The sequence below is a fragment of the Anser cygnoides genome, chromosome 3, assembly GCF_040182565.1.
Source record: "Anser cygnoides isolate HZ-2024a breed goose chromosome 3, Taihu_goose_T2T_genome, whole genome shotgun sequence".
Lineage (NCBI taxonomy): Eukaryota > Metazoa > Chordata > Aves > Anseriformes > Anatidae > Anser > Anser cygnoides.
In genome coordinates, this window is record NC_089875.1 from 115,203,777 (window position 1) to 115,220,792 (window position 17,016).

The 17,016-nt window shown below is 40.3% G+C and overlaps 1 protein-coding gene across 6 annotated transcripts in view; it reads left to right on the forward strand.

Annotated features, from left to right (window-relative positions):
• The window catches only part of KLHL29 (kelch like family member 29), a 391,351-nt gene that overhangs the window by 316,501 nt on the left and 57,834 nt on the right, over positions 1-17,016 (forward strand). For all 6 annotated transcript variants that reach the window (XM_066995012.1, XM_066995013.1, XM_066995011.1 and 3 more), the window contains one exon: positions 4,836-4,974. In XM_066995012.1, the coding sequence (XP_066851113.1) occupies positions 4,836-4,974 (139 nt within the window). The remainder of the gene's footprint in view (positions 1-4,835; positions 4,975-17,016) is intronic.

Sequence of the window (17,016 nt, forward strand, 5' to 3'; positions counted from 1 at the left end):
TCTACCATTGTCAAAATATGCGAGTGCGTGCAGTGCTGGCGCCGAATGGTTAAAATGCTTGTTTTGCATAACGAGAGCTTAACCTTGGGAATTAATCTCCTTAGTTATTAAGGCAAGAAAGTAATTGGATTTTCCTTCTGGTAACTTCTCTTGGCTTCCCCACATTTTCTGTACCAATCATGAAAGCACAAGGCTGCCTGGGTAAGCACTGGTCTCTTGCATGTTCTTCACAGGACTAATTAGCGATGTTTCACCAATTACCCTTTGCAGTTTTATAATAGGTTAGTTTTTCCACACAATTTAAAAAAAACACTATTTGTAAAAAATGTTCTTCTGTATTTCAAGGCTCTTCATGGTTTAGCTTTTGCTGCCGCTTTTTAAAGCCTCATGTGTCAGAATTTAAGCTGAAGGAAAGAGTTCTTCATTAAAAGTGGAAAGAAACTCGAGTGCTTCCAACGTGCCACAGGAATGTGCATTAGAGAGGATCTTTGACTGGGTCTGCAGTCTCCACTGTGCCTGAAATACAGAATAAATAAACTTGGGGAATAAGTTCCTTGTTCATTTTCATATCCAATCATAAGTAATTAAAAAAAAAAAAGGGTTTACTATATAGTTTCTGTTCCCTTTACTTGATCTACACAATTGCACAGTTGTTCTTGGTCCTACATTTGATCCTAGGCTTATGGACTCCTCAGTTCTAATTTGTCCAGTAATTAAGAGTAAGAAAATGTAGTGCGATGGGTGGAGCTGGGGACCAGGAGCCAAAGTATCTGAGCTCTTCCTTGCTCTGTTAGTGACCTGAGGAAAGTCACTTACACCTTCTGGCCCATATTGTCGCTGGGACTCTCAATATAATTATGTTTAAATCCCCCCAAGCAATGACATGAAGGCTAAAATGGCAAGATAGAGAGCACTTCCTTTGAAAAGCTCCGTAGAGATGTTCAGTTGCCGGTTTCAGGTCAAGTCCCTTTTAGGTTCTACTGCTCTGTGGTTCATGTAATTATGGAAGAACGTGCTGGTGGCTATTAAGCACTTCTTTATGAAGAAAACATTCAACCAGCCTTTGACTGAGAATGATTTAGCATCAGCAGTGATGAAGAAGACAGAAAGGACTGGCTTTGTTTCTGAGATCCCAACGCGTGTGTGGACCTAGGGGAAGGAAGGGAGATTCCTTGGATGAGTGAGCATTTCCCATGATATATTGAGAAGAGGAGCATTAGTGCCCACTCTACTGTCATCCTTCATTTTTTCACTTCATTTTTAGCTGGATGTCTTAAAAAAAAAAAAAAAGAAATCAAATGAGACAAAAAGCAAGCAAACAAACAAAAGCACAGTAAGAACAGAGACCAGAGGAATAAATAAACAAGAGGAAATAACCAGCACATCCCTTTCTGAGTCTTTCAGGAAATTCCATTTGCTGGAGAAACAGCAGAAAATTAGGAGGAGCCCAGAAGAGGGACTAGCAGGAGACAGCTGAGATCATTTTTCACTGCCAGCACTGCACTGTGTTGTCTCTCCTTTTACAACTCATCGGCAGGCATTATTACCTGATGAAAAAAATTTGTTTTGCAACTCATCCTGAGTCCTCATAAATCATTAATGCCTGGCTAAGCACAGTGTGAGCATTACAAATACTCGGAGAATGAGGGCCCGTTCTGATATAACCTTGTGTCCAATACTAATGCCTGCTAGTTATTTAGCAATACAAAGGGGCCTCAGCTAGAAAGATCGATGAATCAATGCAGTCTCCCGACTCCCTTCTCCTCTCCACATGCCTCTTCTCTTTATGGTTCAGAAGGTGGGCTACAAAAAATACGGGGCTGTTTGTAGTCGTCTCTCTGTGGAGGGCAGTATAACAAGTCAGGGGGACAAGGAGGGAATTATGGCCTCCAAATGGCTGCATGGAAAAGGGGAGCTTTGGTTTCTGATTAGGGCTCGTTCTGATTTCTGTGTTGTATGAGCCAGATTGCACCACTGCTCCAGACCTGCTTTTTGTGGTTTGCATCCCTTAATGAATGCACGTGGCATTAAACACGCTGGAGTGTGTGAAGCACATAGATAGAAACTGTGCCCAGGAACTGCAGGTCTGGATGTAATTAAAGGGTGTTCAGTAAAGTCCAGGTAATCAGCCTGTTACCTGGGGAGCCATCTGGGGACTTAGATGTTGAAACCGGCTCTCGCAGTACAAGAGACAGCACGGAGAGCACAGCATCCATCAGTGCAGTGGCTGAACTTTGTGTCTTAGCATTCCAGTCATGATTTCAAAGATGGTCTCTACTGTTCTTACCCCGAGCACACCTCCGAAAATTCCCAGCCCATTCAGAGTGCAGCTAAACCCCGTTTCCTATTCTCTCCCGGAGCACAGGATCCATTGGTGTGGTTGCTATACATTTGCTGTCTTCGAACACTGAAAATAATTGGTCATAAGCTTTAAAAGGAGAAAACCGAATGAGGTGAGATGGAGATTGACCTCTCGTGTAAGTGTAATCTTAAACTCGTAAGACTTAGTCTTGGTTGGAGCCTTTGTCTTGAAAGGCTTCTGCAGGGAAGATTGCAAAAGGCTGCCACAGGTGCTTGAGAAAAGGAGCTTGAATAGGAACATAGGGAAAGTGCAAAAGTAGTGGGTGGAGGACAATAGATGGGCAAATTTGAAAAAGGGAATGACAGAAAACAAAAGTGAAATTAAGTAGGGGTTATGAGAGAGTATCAGATGGTTCAGCGGGGAAAGTAACTGTATTTAAAGCACGAAATCATAGGAAGTTGGTATGGAGGAAAATGTAGTTGGACTAAGTGAAAGTGGGAGAAGGGCCAAGACAGAAAGAAAAGTCAATCATACATGAAAAGGGACAGAAACTTACTTTTTCCGCAGTTCCCTCCAAAAATATGCCACAAAGAAAGCACCTAGTGCTGTTCCTGTGACACTAAAGACGCCAGTCACTTTGACCCTAAAACAGGTAAAACACCCATTGTGTCCAAAGTTTCCTTGGTCTTTAACTGAGGCTGGTATCGTTGTACTTCGGCTCAGATAAATTCTTTAAAAATAGTCCCTGCTATAGCACCCACAGGACAGAGTGGTTTATTTTCCTCTATTATAGATCTGACACAACCTGCTGTTATTTCCGTGCCCTCTCTAATGATCTGCTTGCTCTCTGGAGAGCACTGACCCATTTCAGCACAGAATAATTAGCCTTTCAGACACTACTGTGTTTCCATTAAATAGACATAAATGTGCAAGGTGACATTTATTTACTTAGGCCTGAAAAATGTGCACCACAGATGTTGGGGCTTGGGAGAACTTTAATTTATTTTAATGCAACAGTTGTATATTTGCATGCTTTCATGTTGTTTAACCACTAGTGCTTCCCTGAAGTGACTCTTGGTAGAGTTTCGCTGGGGGGACCGGAGAACACAAAGATTATTTAGGTCTCCATTTCACCATAGGGCCATTTGGCAATAATTTGACAGCAGAGTGCCAAAGCCAGACGCAGGGGCTTTAAACACAGTTATAGTTACCCACTCTTCAGCTCCTTTTTGCTTTTGTGTGTAGGGGGACTCCATGTAAAGAAGCTTTTTCAAGATTTACAGATCTGTCTGAAGAGGAATGTGTTTGGGATGTTACACCAAAAAAATGAGAACCTTGACCTATTGCAAACATAAAATAAAACCAAAATCCTTTAGTATTTAAAATCAGCTCTTTTATCATCTTGATCACTGGCTTCTGAACAGCCACGCTATTGCCCAGGTGAAAAGTATGTTATTCATCTTGATAGCCCCTTTGGTCCACAGAGTTGGAGCGAAGTCTTACCCTTAAAAGTCCAGCCGGTGTGTAAAACATGTAGGTTGCTTAGTAGCTCACATCCACGTATGAAGATGTGGCATGCTATTATTTCATTCCGTTAGCACCAGTAGGCTTTATAAAAAGGAGGCATCGCACAAGGTAGGTGCTTTATTGCAGGATGGAAACACTTTCATAGGTTATTTTAATCGTTACAATGCTTTTATGATGTGTGAAAGTTGATTGTTGCTGTAAATGAAGCCATTGAAGGCTAAAAAATAAAAATGCTGTGATGGTAAAAATCCTTGGAGTGAAAAAATGGGAATTACTATAAAAGGCAGTAATTTATTCTCTGCGTGAGATTATTTTTTATCATAAGAATGCTTTTAAACTAATTCTAAAACATATACAATTGTAACCTATATAGTTGAGGTATATTGCAAGGTGCAATGATAATTTGGTTAATTTTTTATGCACTGTAATTTATATTTATTATAAGTACTATTTTATTCTGTTAACTGAGAGGCTTAACACATTTTTACTACATTAAGGATAAGTTATTTTCGCAGGTCTTGTGGTTTTATTATTTTGACCCATATCCAGTTCATATTACATCATAATACCATATTTTTGCTACTATTATTCTAGTATGTTCAAAACTTATTTGCATTTGGATAGAAATTCATTAGCTCTTGATTTTTATTATAACAAATTATTTTAACTTTTCTGTGATAATGCATTCTCTGTGTTTCTGATTTGCTGATGCTGAAAGATTTTGTTTTCATTTTAACCCTTCCAAATTTAGGATTGTTTTTGCTTTTTTTCTGTATATATTTCCGTTGTTTAGACCTACTGGTTCCTGCTTTTTCTTTTTCTTTTTTTTAATATGTTATGTTTGTAACTTCTGACTGTCTGTGTTGAGCCAATCTTACCAACAAAATTATCAGTTGTTTCCTGTTTCTCTACTTCTTTACAAAAAAAAAAAATAAAAAAAATAAAAAGTAAAAATAAAAAACTCTTAATGGGAACCCTGGCACTGTCTGTCTTCTCTGTTCTGCAGAAATGTTGAAGGAGTTGAACCAGCAACGCAGAGCGAAAGAGTTTACAGACCTGAAAATTATTGTTGAAGGCAAAGAGTTTGAAGTCCACCAAAATGTTCTAGCTTCCTGCAGCTTGTATTTCAAGGACCTGATTAAAAGGTTTGCCTTCCTTCCAGCTGTGATCTGCTCTGTTCTTTTGTAGGGCGCATTTGTGTCGCTTTTTTTTCCTCCCCTCTCTTGCAGGTTTATGAAGATTGAATCTCCTGTCACAGAGCCAGTAGCCATTCTTTCCACCTCCTCTGAATGTATTTCCAAACTGAAACTCAGATCCATTTGTTACACGTCTGACTCGTACAGTGTAATTATTTCTGATCAGTCGAGGCCTGTTTTGGCCGAAGAAAGTGTTCCACTACTGAGACATCTAAGATTTAAACTGAAGTACTAATAGTGATTCAGACCACAACTAAAAACTCTTGCTGTCGATGTTTTCAAGGGACTCCATCACATATGACAGAAGTTTATCCTTCAAGCTACAATAAGCCATCAGCATTCTGGTGAATGATGCTGAGACGTCATGTTAATAAAGCATTTTGAGTATCTTAATCCCTTCACCCTGAAATCTTTGTTACATGCTTTTGTGTGGCTTGTAAGGGCAAAGGGATTGATATTTTTTATTATTCAGGGACTTATAAAAGAAGAAAAAACAGCTGATGAGTTTCTTTAGAAAAGATTGGAAATAAGACAATTTTCTGGTCAAAATATAGCTCAGTCTGCATTGTAGACAAAGAGTAGCTTTTTTCCTACAAACACCTAGCTTAGAGTAGGTGCAATATGTACATTTTCTAAACATCATGTCTCCACCTTCGCATTTTCCCCCTCTGTTTCTAGCTGATTGATTCTAAACAGTGCATGATAATCTTTTTTTTCCATTACATTGATTTTTCAATTTGTATGCTTCATATACTCGCATAGGAATAAATTGGTACTCTCGTATTATTAGTAAGTTAGAGTAGCAAGTAGGGAGAAAAAAAACATGAGGATAACTTTCATTTTTCTCTCAATCATCAGCAAATTAATGCAGCTGCTGATTTTGCCTTGCAGTATTTTCCTGAGCAGACTGAGCCTGGACTGTGCTAAAAAATGGGATTAAAGAACATTTTGCTTGCTTCAAATCCTGTATTTAAATTTTGCCAACTAACACAATAGTGACTGTATTTTATTTCAGGATGGCATATTGGCTGGTATCTCCTTTCAGTGTATTATGTCCTTTTGCACAAAGCTGGTTTTATAATTATGGATATATATTACATTTCTATGATATAACTGTGCTGACTGCCTTATCAATTATTCATAAAAAATATGTTGGCCTAGGAAGCATGTCTTTTCCCCTCTGTAAATCTAATGATTGCTAGCTGTAGCTATGCCAGATCTCTCCTGTCCTTTCTCTTCTGTCTGCTCATTATCATTTAATAGTTAAGGCTAGAGTATATGCTTTTAGGGTGATAAGGTGTAGAGTCTGGATAGAAAGAACATCTTAGAATCAACTTATAGAAATCCAATAACTGACTGGCCAAAGACTGTCATCTGGATTTTGCTACAAAGGCATCTGCTTGTGTGTATAAGTCACCAGGCAGCATCTATTTCTAGAAGCACACACTAGAGGAATGTTGCTGCTTTATTATTTTGTTACCAAATGGAGATATACTTTAGACTGAACTCTGTTTTGATTTGCACTCACTTAAAATCAAGAAATAAAAAAAAAAAATCTTTTAAAAGTGACTATGAAAGCAAAGCCTTAGATTTCAGAATTTATTGTCTTTCAGTTGTTCACATAAAGCTCACACATGATGCAAGAAAAAGGGAGAGGTTTAGCCCATTTGCCAACCTCACCATTTTTTGCCTTCTTTCACATCATCAGCAGCAATAAATATTCCAGAAGTCGATTTGTGTCCGCAGTCAGGTCTCTCCATCCCAGTTGTCTTCCATATATACCGTCAGTTGCACACATGTAACCTTGATGAAGGCTAATGGAGTTGCACAGGTGTATCCAAGGCAAAAATACCTGTTTTACTGATGATGATGCTTGAATAGGGAAAAATCCAGCTTGATGTCTAGTTGAGTTTGCAAAACTGTCAGGTGAGAAAAATAAATATTCACCTGTAAACTGAGCAAATGTGTCTTTCCAAGACAATATTTTTAGGTCTACAAGGTGGAATTTCAGAAGACTTGCTTTTTAGAGAATATTTGCAGTGTAAAGCATAGTCCTTTTAGAAACCTCATAAAGTCAATGGAAGTTAAGGACTTCAGTTGCAAGAGTCTATCGGTATTTTTTAAGATCATGCCCTTAATAATCCAAAATCATTATAGGTCAAAGAGTCAGTACGTTTATAAATATAGCATGTCTAGAATCCTCTCCTGATATTTGTTAGCAGCTCCTTTGAGATGGTGCTTAAAGCTTAACGTGATTTATATTGCACTCTTTGTATTATTATAGAAATCAAAACAAGAAATGACATTTTTCTTGAACAATAAATGGGATCTCTTTATGCTGAATATATTATAAAAGCCATTTCAATCAGCGCATGCTAGGGTTAAACTCCGATGCCTTTCCAACTGGAGGCAATGGGTTAGCAGAAACTTCAATGGGAAGATGATCTATTCATGGTGATGCTATGCACATCCATATAAAGACGCAGAAAAAGAATTAAATATCTTTCAGAGTATTTACTTCAGCTATTCTTTGCCATGGGCTAGTTATTGTTAGCCTCATGGTCTGCCATTGATTCCACAGTGTGTTGTACTTGGTATCTGACAGTAGAATAGCAAGTGGTGTCTCAAAAGAATAAAAATGAAATGTTCAAAACCAAATAAGATCAATTATCCCCTCTTCAAAAAACAAAACATAAACAAAAAGCATAATAGAACTGGAGGTACTTGCCCAATAGCAAGGCTATTTGATGAGAATGAGTCATGGTACTAGTAGGGAAAAAAATATGGTTTTAGTGCACAGTGCTGAACCAGGTTCGATTGACCAAAACAACTCTAAAATTATTTATACTTTATGACATAAATTTGGCAATGAGAATACACTTTGAGACCCCTTTTTTTTCTCATATTCTGGTCCTAATACAGAAAAGTTCTTACTCCATGTGATTTATCTTCAGATATATGAGCACGGCCATTTTGAGGCTGGGCTAGTCCAGTCCTGAGCCTGAGGTCAGCACCATGCCAAGCTCTTGGAAATGGGTTAACCAGCGCCCACTAGGAGCTGCACAAAACTCATCCATTGAGCCAGGGCTCAATGTTCTTGATCAGCAGCAGCTGATCTTATAAAACACTCAGTCCAAAGTCATCTGAAAAGGATTAGGTATTAGGAACAGCAGGTGTGAAATGTTTGTGATTTCTGCTGCAGTTCGCTGCATCCACAAAGGGAGAAAAGAGAGGTGCCGAGGATGGGTCAGGACATGTGAGGATGGGTGCATGTTCAAGGCTGGTCCCACCGCAGGACATGTTGCAATAACCTCAGGGTCTGTGGGGATATGGCTAGCAATGTCAGGAAGAATGTTATACATTATTAAACATACTTTCGGAGTGCTAGGTTTCCTTATGTTCTCTTTGTAAAATCCTCTTTAAAATACAGTCTTTTTCTGGTGGATATTAGTGCCTACTTTATGACAGGTATGGGGTTGAGTGCTTGGCCTTACTGCTTGCTCCTTCAGCCGTAGAGCATATAGAGAAGTTGACATACTTCATCTGCACTTAGGAAAATCATATGGTTAGTCAGCTTCTTCAGACGCTGACGCATACAAGATTGCTGCAGTATGGGACCTTAGGAGAAAATGGATGATAAATAGCAGCTGGAATGACCCCTAAATACCATCTTATGTATTTCGAGTGCACCACCAACCACAGTTGCTTTCAGTCTGCCTGACTTGGGCTTCTAGTTCATACCTATGTTTTAGGTACTTAAGAACTCAGCCGTCCCAAAGCAAGGCTCTAATTTCTGGTACAGGCAATGAAAAAAAGTACCTTCAAGGCTTCCAGAAAGAGTCTTATCTCCTAATTCAGGTACCTGTGTGCAGGCAGGTAGAGATCCCTCTGGAGGAACAAGAGATTATTGTCTCTTGCTGTTAGTCAACCAATATTAAGGTCCAAGGTCGGCATCAAAGGCAGGTTTAGTCTAAACTCACCATCTCAACTCCTGCTGTAGACTGCAGAGAGGGAGGCAGAACTCACCCCGGGGGTAAAGCATCTCACCATAAAATCGGTATCTAAGAGATGAGATGAAGGATGAGACCATCCCTTTTCACTGTTAAGAAAGAGAGAGCCAAGGTGATTTGGTTAGACTACAAATTTATGGTGAGTGTAACATTGCTTACTTAAGGGGTCCAGCCTGAGCTGGTTGTCTACACTTCTTCTGCAGTCAAGAGGAAAGACAGGAATGTCCGGAAGGGAATTCATCCCCCCTTATGGTAAATAGTATGGATTGCCTCCTGGAAGCGCTCATTTTTCATTGCTCAGAGAGAAAGACTAGTCACCCAGCTTTCATTAGGCAATTAAATCATAGTTGGCTAAAAGTATACGAATGATTCCTTCCAGAAACTAGTGTTTGTCTGGATGCCACATACTTAGGCTTACATATATACATCAAAAAAAATGAGAGGTCCATCAAGATCCACCTCGAACATGTCCGTCTTTTAGATTTTTCCTATTTAAGCCAATGTTGTAGTTGCAGCTCCTTGGTTTGAGGAAGGAGAGAAATGAGATCTGTGTCTTTGTATCTGCCTTGGAAGAAATGGATGGAAGATGTGTGTGTTCTGTGAGGAAGGAAGGAACGGAAAATCCCATGAGGAGGCGTCATTTTTTCCAGCTGCATTTGGAAGAGACAAATGCAGCTGCTGGATAAATGGAATGCCTGATATTTCTGCAACAAAAAGAGTTTCACCGGAACATTTTAATTTGCTGTTTTCTTCTTCTTAATCCACCCCAAAATGCTGGAATCTCTACCAAATATGACATTAATAATAGGAAGTACTTGACATAAAAGCTTCTTCTTGGCCAAAATGCTGGCTTTTGTTAGCAGACTTTAGTTTTATTTCTCTGTGGTCAGTTACTAAAGATATGCAGATCCTGTCCTGTAAGCTTTACCTTCTCAAGATGTCCTTTTAATGATGCTTTCAAATCTTGAAGTCATACAGGCTGCCTAATTCCGGTAGCACAGAGCAGTAAGTCACATACGCAAAGAGATTCAGTCACGAAGCAAACATTTCTGATGCAGTGTAATCTGGCAACGCTGTGCTCACCCTTCTTTTCCTAAGGAGCAGAGCCAGCGAGTTCATGGCCAAATTGCTTTTCCACTATACCTTGCCTCTTTCTGCAAGTTCTTTTTTTGTTTTTTGTTTTTTTTTTCTGAAATAGGGCTGTATATACTCTTTTAGGGCTTGGAGGCAGACCAGGAAGGCGGGAGACATAAAGCATTTAGGGTGAGAGGACCAAATTCCTTTTGCTTCACACCTACGCTGAAGACAGAGACGTCATTCTGCATTTTACACCATTGTGAAGAAAGGCAGCATTTGGATGCAAGACAGAGAAACCTGCCGCTATCCATCTGAAACAGTCTGACAAAACTGCAAAAGCATTTAGGTGTCTGGAAAACAGACTGTCTGGTTTGTGTTTACGTTGTAAAAAGCCCAAAATGAGAAATAGCAGATGAAAGAAAAATCTACTCTTAGTGACCCCTTCATGTTTTTCCTGCCTATTAAGAAGCTAGCTTTAAACTCTGGGAGAAGAGTAGGAAGCATTCCTACATCTGCGTGCTCCAGCTCCATTGTAGAACAGAACGAATGTGGAAACAAATGATAACATTTCTTTGAAAACAGAGAAATGGGGAGTTAAAAATACAATGTTTGAGTCAGATGCCAGTAGAGGTATATCATATGTAGACAGTGCCAGTGGTTTCTGCTAAACCATTTAAAGGAGCCTAGGAGAACGGGAGGTTGCACGGGAGCATGAAATATTCTTCACCCTTTTACTGCCAGGGTGCAGGTGTAAATTATACTATGGACAACATTTTCTCTTAATCGAGGAACTGATAATTACTGTGTGTTGGGCACAAAATCCTGGCAAAGGGAAACAGCTTTCTGCATTTCATGTCCCCCTTTCTGTGAGCACGCTTCGCTCGCTCTGCCTTGTCGAGCAGCCACACTCACACCCGCGTGTCAGAGCTGCCTGCTGGGTTTCAAATTTTGCAGCTGCCGGGCCTCGGAAAACATGTTTTCATCAAGCAAAAATGTATGGGCTTCTACCTAAATGAGCTGCAGCTTACAAACATTCAGCGGTGCTGCCGGACTGCCAGGCTAAGGAACCACAGGAGGCGTCGCAGCCCGGCTCTTTGCAGCGTGGCCGTGGATTAGGAGGGCGAGTGGCAGGGGCTGGACTTTGGCTCTGCAAAGAGGGTCAGATCAATGGGCCCTGTTCTGGAGAGAAACCCCGGGAAGGAGGGCAGAAGGGCTCCTTTTCAAGCCTGGAGGTACAGAGCTGAAGGTTCTGCCTCGTAATGGCTGCAGCCTGCCGAGGCACCGTGCAGGATCACTTCACCTCTCGCCCCTCTCCCTCATTGACAGCATCTCTATTTACCGTAGTTTGGGCTTCTCACTCACCTGATTTCTAGGCACAACTACAAAACCCACGAATCTTATCCAAGGAATGACAGGCTAATCACTTCTCTTGCTCTGGCCAGACCTATGTGCATGCCACGCAGCTGTCATACAGCCACAAGTACGATGCTGCTGCGTGTGACCCGCCTGTGTTTCCTTACATCGCACAGCACCGACTGGGCTCGATTGCGTCGAAATATAGGGGTGAAAGGGAACAGTTATCTCACGAGGTCCAGTTAAAGCTAAATAGATCAAAGACGAGGAAAAAAAACTTCCAAGGCGTAGAGACTGGAGCTGTGTTCTTGAAAGCTGTCATTTTGGGCCCTTTCCAAAAGCAAGTCTTGCCTTAAAACGAGAGTAATCAAATCTCGGACTCGAGCGTGCTTGCAGGTAGCTCCGGGGATCAGCAGTTCATTTCCTTTTATTTAAATCATCAAGGATTAGCCACTGCTGGATTGGGATAATGAATTTGAATTAATATGGCCAGGTTATGATCATATCAGGCTAGGATCCTGTCTTTTTGCTTGTGCAGCACTAAGCTCTGGTGACTCCGGTGCTCTGAGCAGTTGTGGGGGTTGGTGCCAGCGCCGTCACCAAGAAGAGTGGCCTGTCCTTTTCTGCATATCCCGTGGCTGTAGGTGATGTGATGTGATAGATTATCTTCTCTTGATGTCCCAAGCACAGTCTGGTTCTACATGTACCATAAACGAGCGCTAGCAACACCCCATAGCTGAGTGAGAAAGAACCGGTGCCTGACAACATTAATTCTAATTACTGAAACGCAGATTGGGATCTTTGGGCACTACCATAATTGTAGTAGTAGTAATAAATAATAATTGTGGTTATTATTATTTTATTATTGTTTTCCCTCCAGACATTGCAGTGATGAGAAAGAACCTTGGATAGACTTACCTAGATAATTACTTGTATAAATTTCACTACATTCCTAAGAAACAGATTTATTAGCTGCATAATGCCAGCTCTCTGTTAAGCTGGTTCTTGAAAATGTAATAAATATCATTAAAACAAATCAGGTATGAGTTGGTTAAGGGAGTGAGCTTTGAATTTGATGAGAATAAATGTTTATTGCCATTTTACTTTAAATTTTCATTCCCATATGATCTACCAAAACCAGTTTGCATCTTTTATTTACCTTTAACAAGCCTCGAGCTGTTTTGCCACATATTGCTGAATTAGGCAGCCAGAAATAGTTACAAGCAAGTTAGAGCCTGCGCTCTTAATAAATTGGCCCAGTTTTTTCCTTCTCCACCGGTACCTTGTGAGAGCCTGGTTATTGTCAGCCCCTAGCAGAAGTCTAGGTCGTGAATGCTGTTCTTCCAAGGGCATTTGCTATTCACTTGTTCGTTCACTTGTAAGTCGTTTTAGCCAGGGTCTTGAGACTCGTCATCTTCTTTCTTAAATCTCAGCAGGGAGGCAGATTTGTGCCTCGGACTGGGATCTCCGACACTATAGCCGTACAGGCTGCCACTGATCCCGCTCCTTTAGAAACAGTCTTTACCCAGCAATTAGACTCTGTTCCCTCTTTGAAAAGCATTAAGGTTACACACGAGACGTGGCGCTTTTGTTTGTTTTGTTTTATTCCGGCCATGTTGTTTGTGAACAAAAGCATTTGCGGATAATCCCATTGGTCGTCTTGGTTTTGTAATGATCATTTCTGTGATGGTGAATTAGCAGGAACTCTGGTGCATGCCCAAGCCCACAGCTCTTCATTTCCCTGATTTTCTCCTGATAGAGCAGGTGCAAACAGACAGCGTTTGACCCTAACACGTTAAACCAGTCTTGCCAAATTTTGTTTGCCTGGAACAAGGAACATTATTTGTATCAACATCGTGGTAAAAAGTGAGCAAATGGATTTGTTGGTCAGGTAAATTTTCATGACAAATTTGCAAGCCTGTGTTTAAATAATGTAATTTATTTAATCTTGTGATTTTACTAGTTCTTTATCGTAATCATACAATAGCACCATTACAGTATATGTTTTCTTCTCTCATGAGACGGATGGATAGTGGCTGAGGCTCAAAGATAATATTTATCTACAAGATGGTATAACGAAGGCAGAGATTTGCAAGTTAATACATTCTGAGCTGATAAAATAATTCCAAAGGAGAAGCAATGCTAGGGTGTAATTTATTTTTTTTTAAAAATCCTGTTTAATAGAACATTCAGTGCCTTATGACATACATATTGCAATGATGTTGCTCTATAAATGTCCCTTCCTGTCATCATTTACATGATGGATTACCTTGCAGCTGCATAAACTTGAACAACTCAGTAAATAACCTGTTACCACTCTGTGCACATGCATCTTGGGGTGCGTGTTGTGGAGATGCGTGTTGGTCTGTTTGTTCATCTACACTTTCATATCTCATGACCCTGTAATTACCATAAATCAAGCTTTTTGGTATGAAATATTACCTCACATGTAGGGTGCCATGTCTGTTCTGTTCATAGCTGAAGGTTGGCTAGAATATGACTAAGTTTTTTGGTTGTTTCTCCCAAGATAAATAGACATGTGGGTTTTGAACCATTTAATAACTTTGATGATGAAGAAAAGTCAAATAGTGGACAGTTAAGATGCAGCAACACTGCACTCTCATTGCCTGGAATTTCAATGCTTGAAGAGTTACATTCCACAGTAAACAAGATATTCAGCCTAAATTGTATAGACTTGAACAGAAGTTTTTAATGAGCACATAGCTAACAGGCTGTTAAGCCTCATGAGAAGCTGCCTGTCCCAGTCTGGAGTCCTTTTTCAGTAATCAAAATAATTTGACAGAGATAAAAAGAAGAAGTTTCCCTTCATTTAAGTGTTTCATCTTACATAAAACTCTTATATTTCCTGTTTTCTGTAGACCAAAACACCGTCCAGGGAACAAAGTAATTTAATTTGTTGGGTTTTGTTTTATCCTATCTATCTTGGTAGCAAGTATTTTGCTCCAGTGGAACGGGTACACGATTAACGTATGGTAAACGTTCATGTTCCTAATTATGAAAGCAAGCCAACAAGACCAGGGTGTCGAGCTGAGGGGGCAGATCCTGGGAGAGTGCAAGGTGCCAAGGCCAGGCTGGGGCATTGCTTTGGTCCACGCAGGGAGAGGCTGGCCCCAAAATATGTGCCTCAGATGCCTTGCTCCAGAATGGAGCAAGTGTGCTGGCAGCCCTGCAGAGTCCTGTTAGCTCCAGTGTGTACTTTTTGGAGAAGATATTCAGATTCCTGAGCTGTATGGGATCCTAAGCAGTAGATAGACAGAGATACCATTTTTTCTTTAATTAAAATTCCAGAATTAGTCTGATTTCCTGTTTCTTATAAACAAATTCTGAGGCCTGTTTGCTAAAGTGCAATACAAACAAAATCGAGGCTGTATTATGGAGCTAGCTCTTTGCCATTGTCTCTTTAGGAAGACGCAGGTAATGGTGGCAGGCTCTCTGCAAGCTGAAGTGGTGGACCTTGGGTGGGGAGAAAGCAAAAGACAATCACAAAGTCCCCTGTGCCACACGGTCTTAGCTTTGGTGCCTGGGGAAAGCACACAAATGGTAATCCTGAGAGTGCCTTTATTTTACAAGATAATCATTTCTTTCAGTACCCATCTTCATCATACCTTTGAGACTACAGCACAGCGAGTCATATGGCTTCAGATGTAAATAGGTGTCACAAACTCTGTCAGTCCTCCTGTTCCCCACCAGGCAGTCTGGGAGGAAGTTGAACCAACTGTTCCTAGTCAGTAATGTACATTTACATAAAACATTTCACATTTTTCATGTTTATTCTGTGCAGATGGCTCCATTTTGAACATCCAGAATTTGTTTTGACGTTGTGACTGTAGCTTGTAAACAGAGAGTTGGCTGGCATCTGTACCGGGTAAAGGTAGCTTTTCGCATTTGATCTGAAATTGAGTGAGGCTGTAGCCAAACCATTAGTCAGTCAAAATAATGTTGCAAGCCGGTTAAAGGCAGCATGTCCAAACCATGAGGGAAGCCGGAATTAGAGGCGGTAGCGTTGTCCATAAGTTGACAAATTGATGCGCTAGCAGTGTTTCACTTACACAGCTACTTTAGCTAGGCTCTAAATTCAGCTTTGCAGCTCAGAGCATCTCACTGCTAAATGTTTTGAATGGAATCACACGGAAGTTCTTTTAAGTGAATGTGTTGATACAAATAATGCAGTGAAAATGCATAGATATACGTATATTTATAACTCAAGGTGCAGAAAACTCGGTTGCATTTCTATTAAGCATGAAAACGGTAGTGCTAATTCTAGTTTATGCATCTTACATGTGTGGAATGGTTTTGAAAGACAAATGAATGCCAAAAATGTAAAGTTATCTACTTTTTTTGTGGTCGGATAGGTGCACTCCTGATCTTGGAGATGAGGTTGTAGGGTTATTTTTGTTGCTATCGGTATTTAAACATTTTAGCTTTTTGGTATACATGAATTAGAAGAAAGGGACACCAATTTTGTTTTGGTTTTTTGAATGTAATTGAGCCACCTTTTACTTTAAAACCCTCCCTGTATCTGTCTTTAGTTTAAGGAATTAAATTGAAGGATAGGTAGCTGGAGCATGTTCAAAGGCCTTGGCTTTATTTTGTTTGGACCTAATTATTCCAGACAATATGAAATATTTTTCCGTAACCCCCCCAACCCTTTCCATTGAGAGCGTATATGTGCTTCCTGCTTATCTGGTGGTTCAGTTCTGCATGCACATCGCTCAGATCTGTCACCTTGCTGGGGAAAGACATGATTTGTAAATCTGAAAGAATTCCCCAACAGCTACCGTAAAATTAAGCTGTTAAAGAGCCCTTGTAGCTTGTTTAAGTGTAGACCCAAACAAACCTCTTTGCTGTTTAGCCCAAGATTAATCTTTTAAAAGTCCTGTTCTAAATCACTTCCTAATTTTAATGAGTTTATATATCAGCCTTTGCCAGATTTTTACTGTAGCCATTCTCAAAGATTACAGCAATGATAAAGTAAGGACTAAAATTGTTTATTATATATTATTCTTCAGAAGCAAAACTTTTTCCCCCAGAGGCTGTTGGGAGAGTCATTGATTTTCTGCCACAATGTGAAATGTGTGACCTTTATAATATGAGCAATGATTACAAGGCCAATAAAATGACATCATTCTCTTTAAACTTCAGAGTTCGCAGGACAAATAGCAGCGTGTGCCACACTCAGAGACGTCCACGGACGATAAGTGTACATTGCCTGGCTTCAGGGGAGGCAGCTAAGGAAGCACTAAGCAGAGAGGCTTTCCAGCCTGAAAACACCCCACGTTTGTTCAGGGGTACAGGAGGAGGAATGCAGCTCTACCAGGTAGAGCAACAGTTTTTCACAGTTCTTAAGAAGTCAGTGAGGTTTTCAGGGCTGGCATTTCTAAGAGGGACTTTTTTGATTGTTTTTTATCTACTAATGCCACTGACAAAACTCCTCCTGATGCAAGACAGGATCAGATGCCTGGGGCACAGCTGTGTGCTTTCCTACCTATTTTCCCCAACCAAATGTGTTTGCAGTTCCAAGGCTAAATTC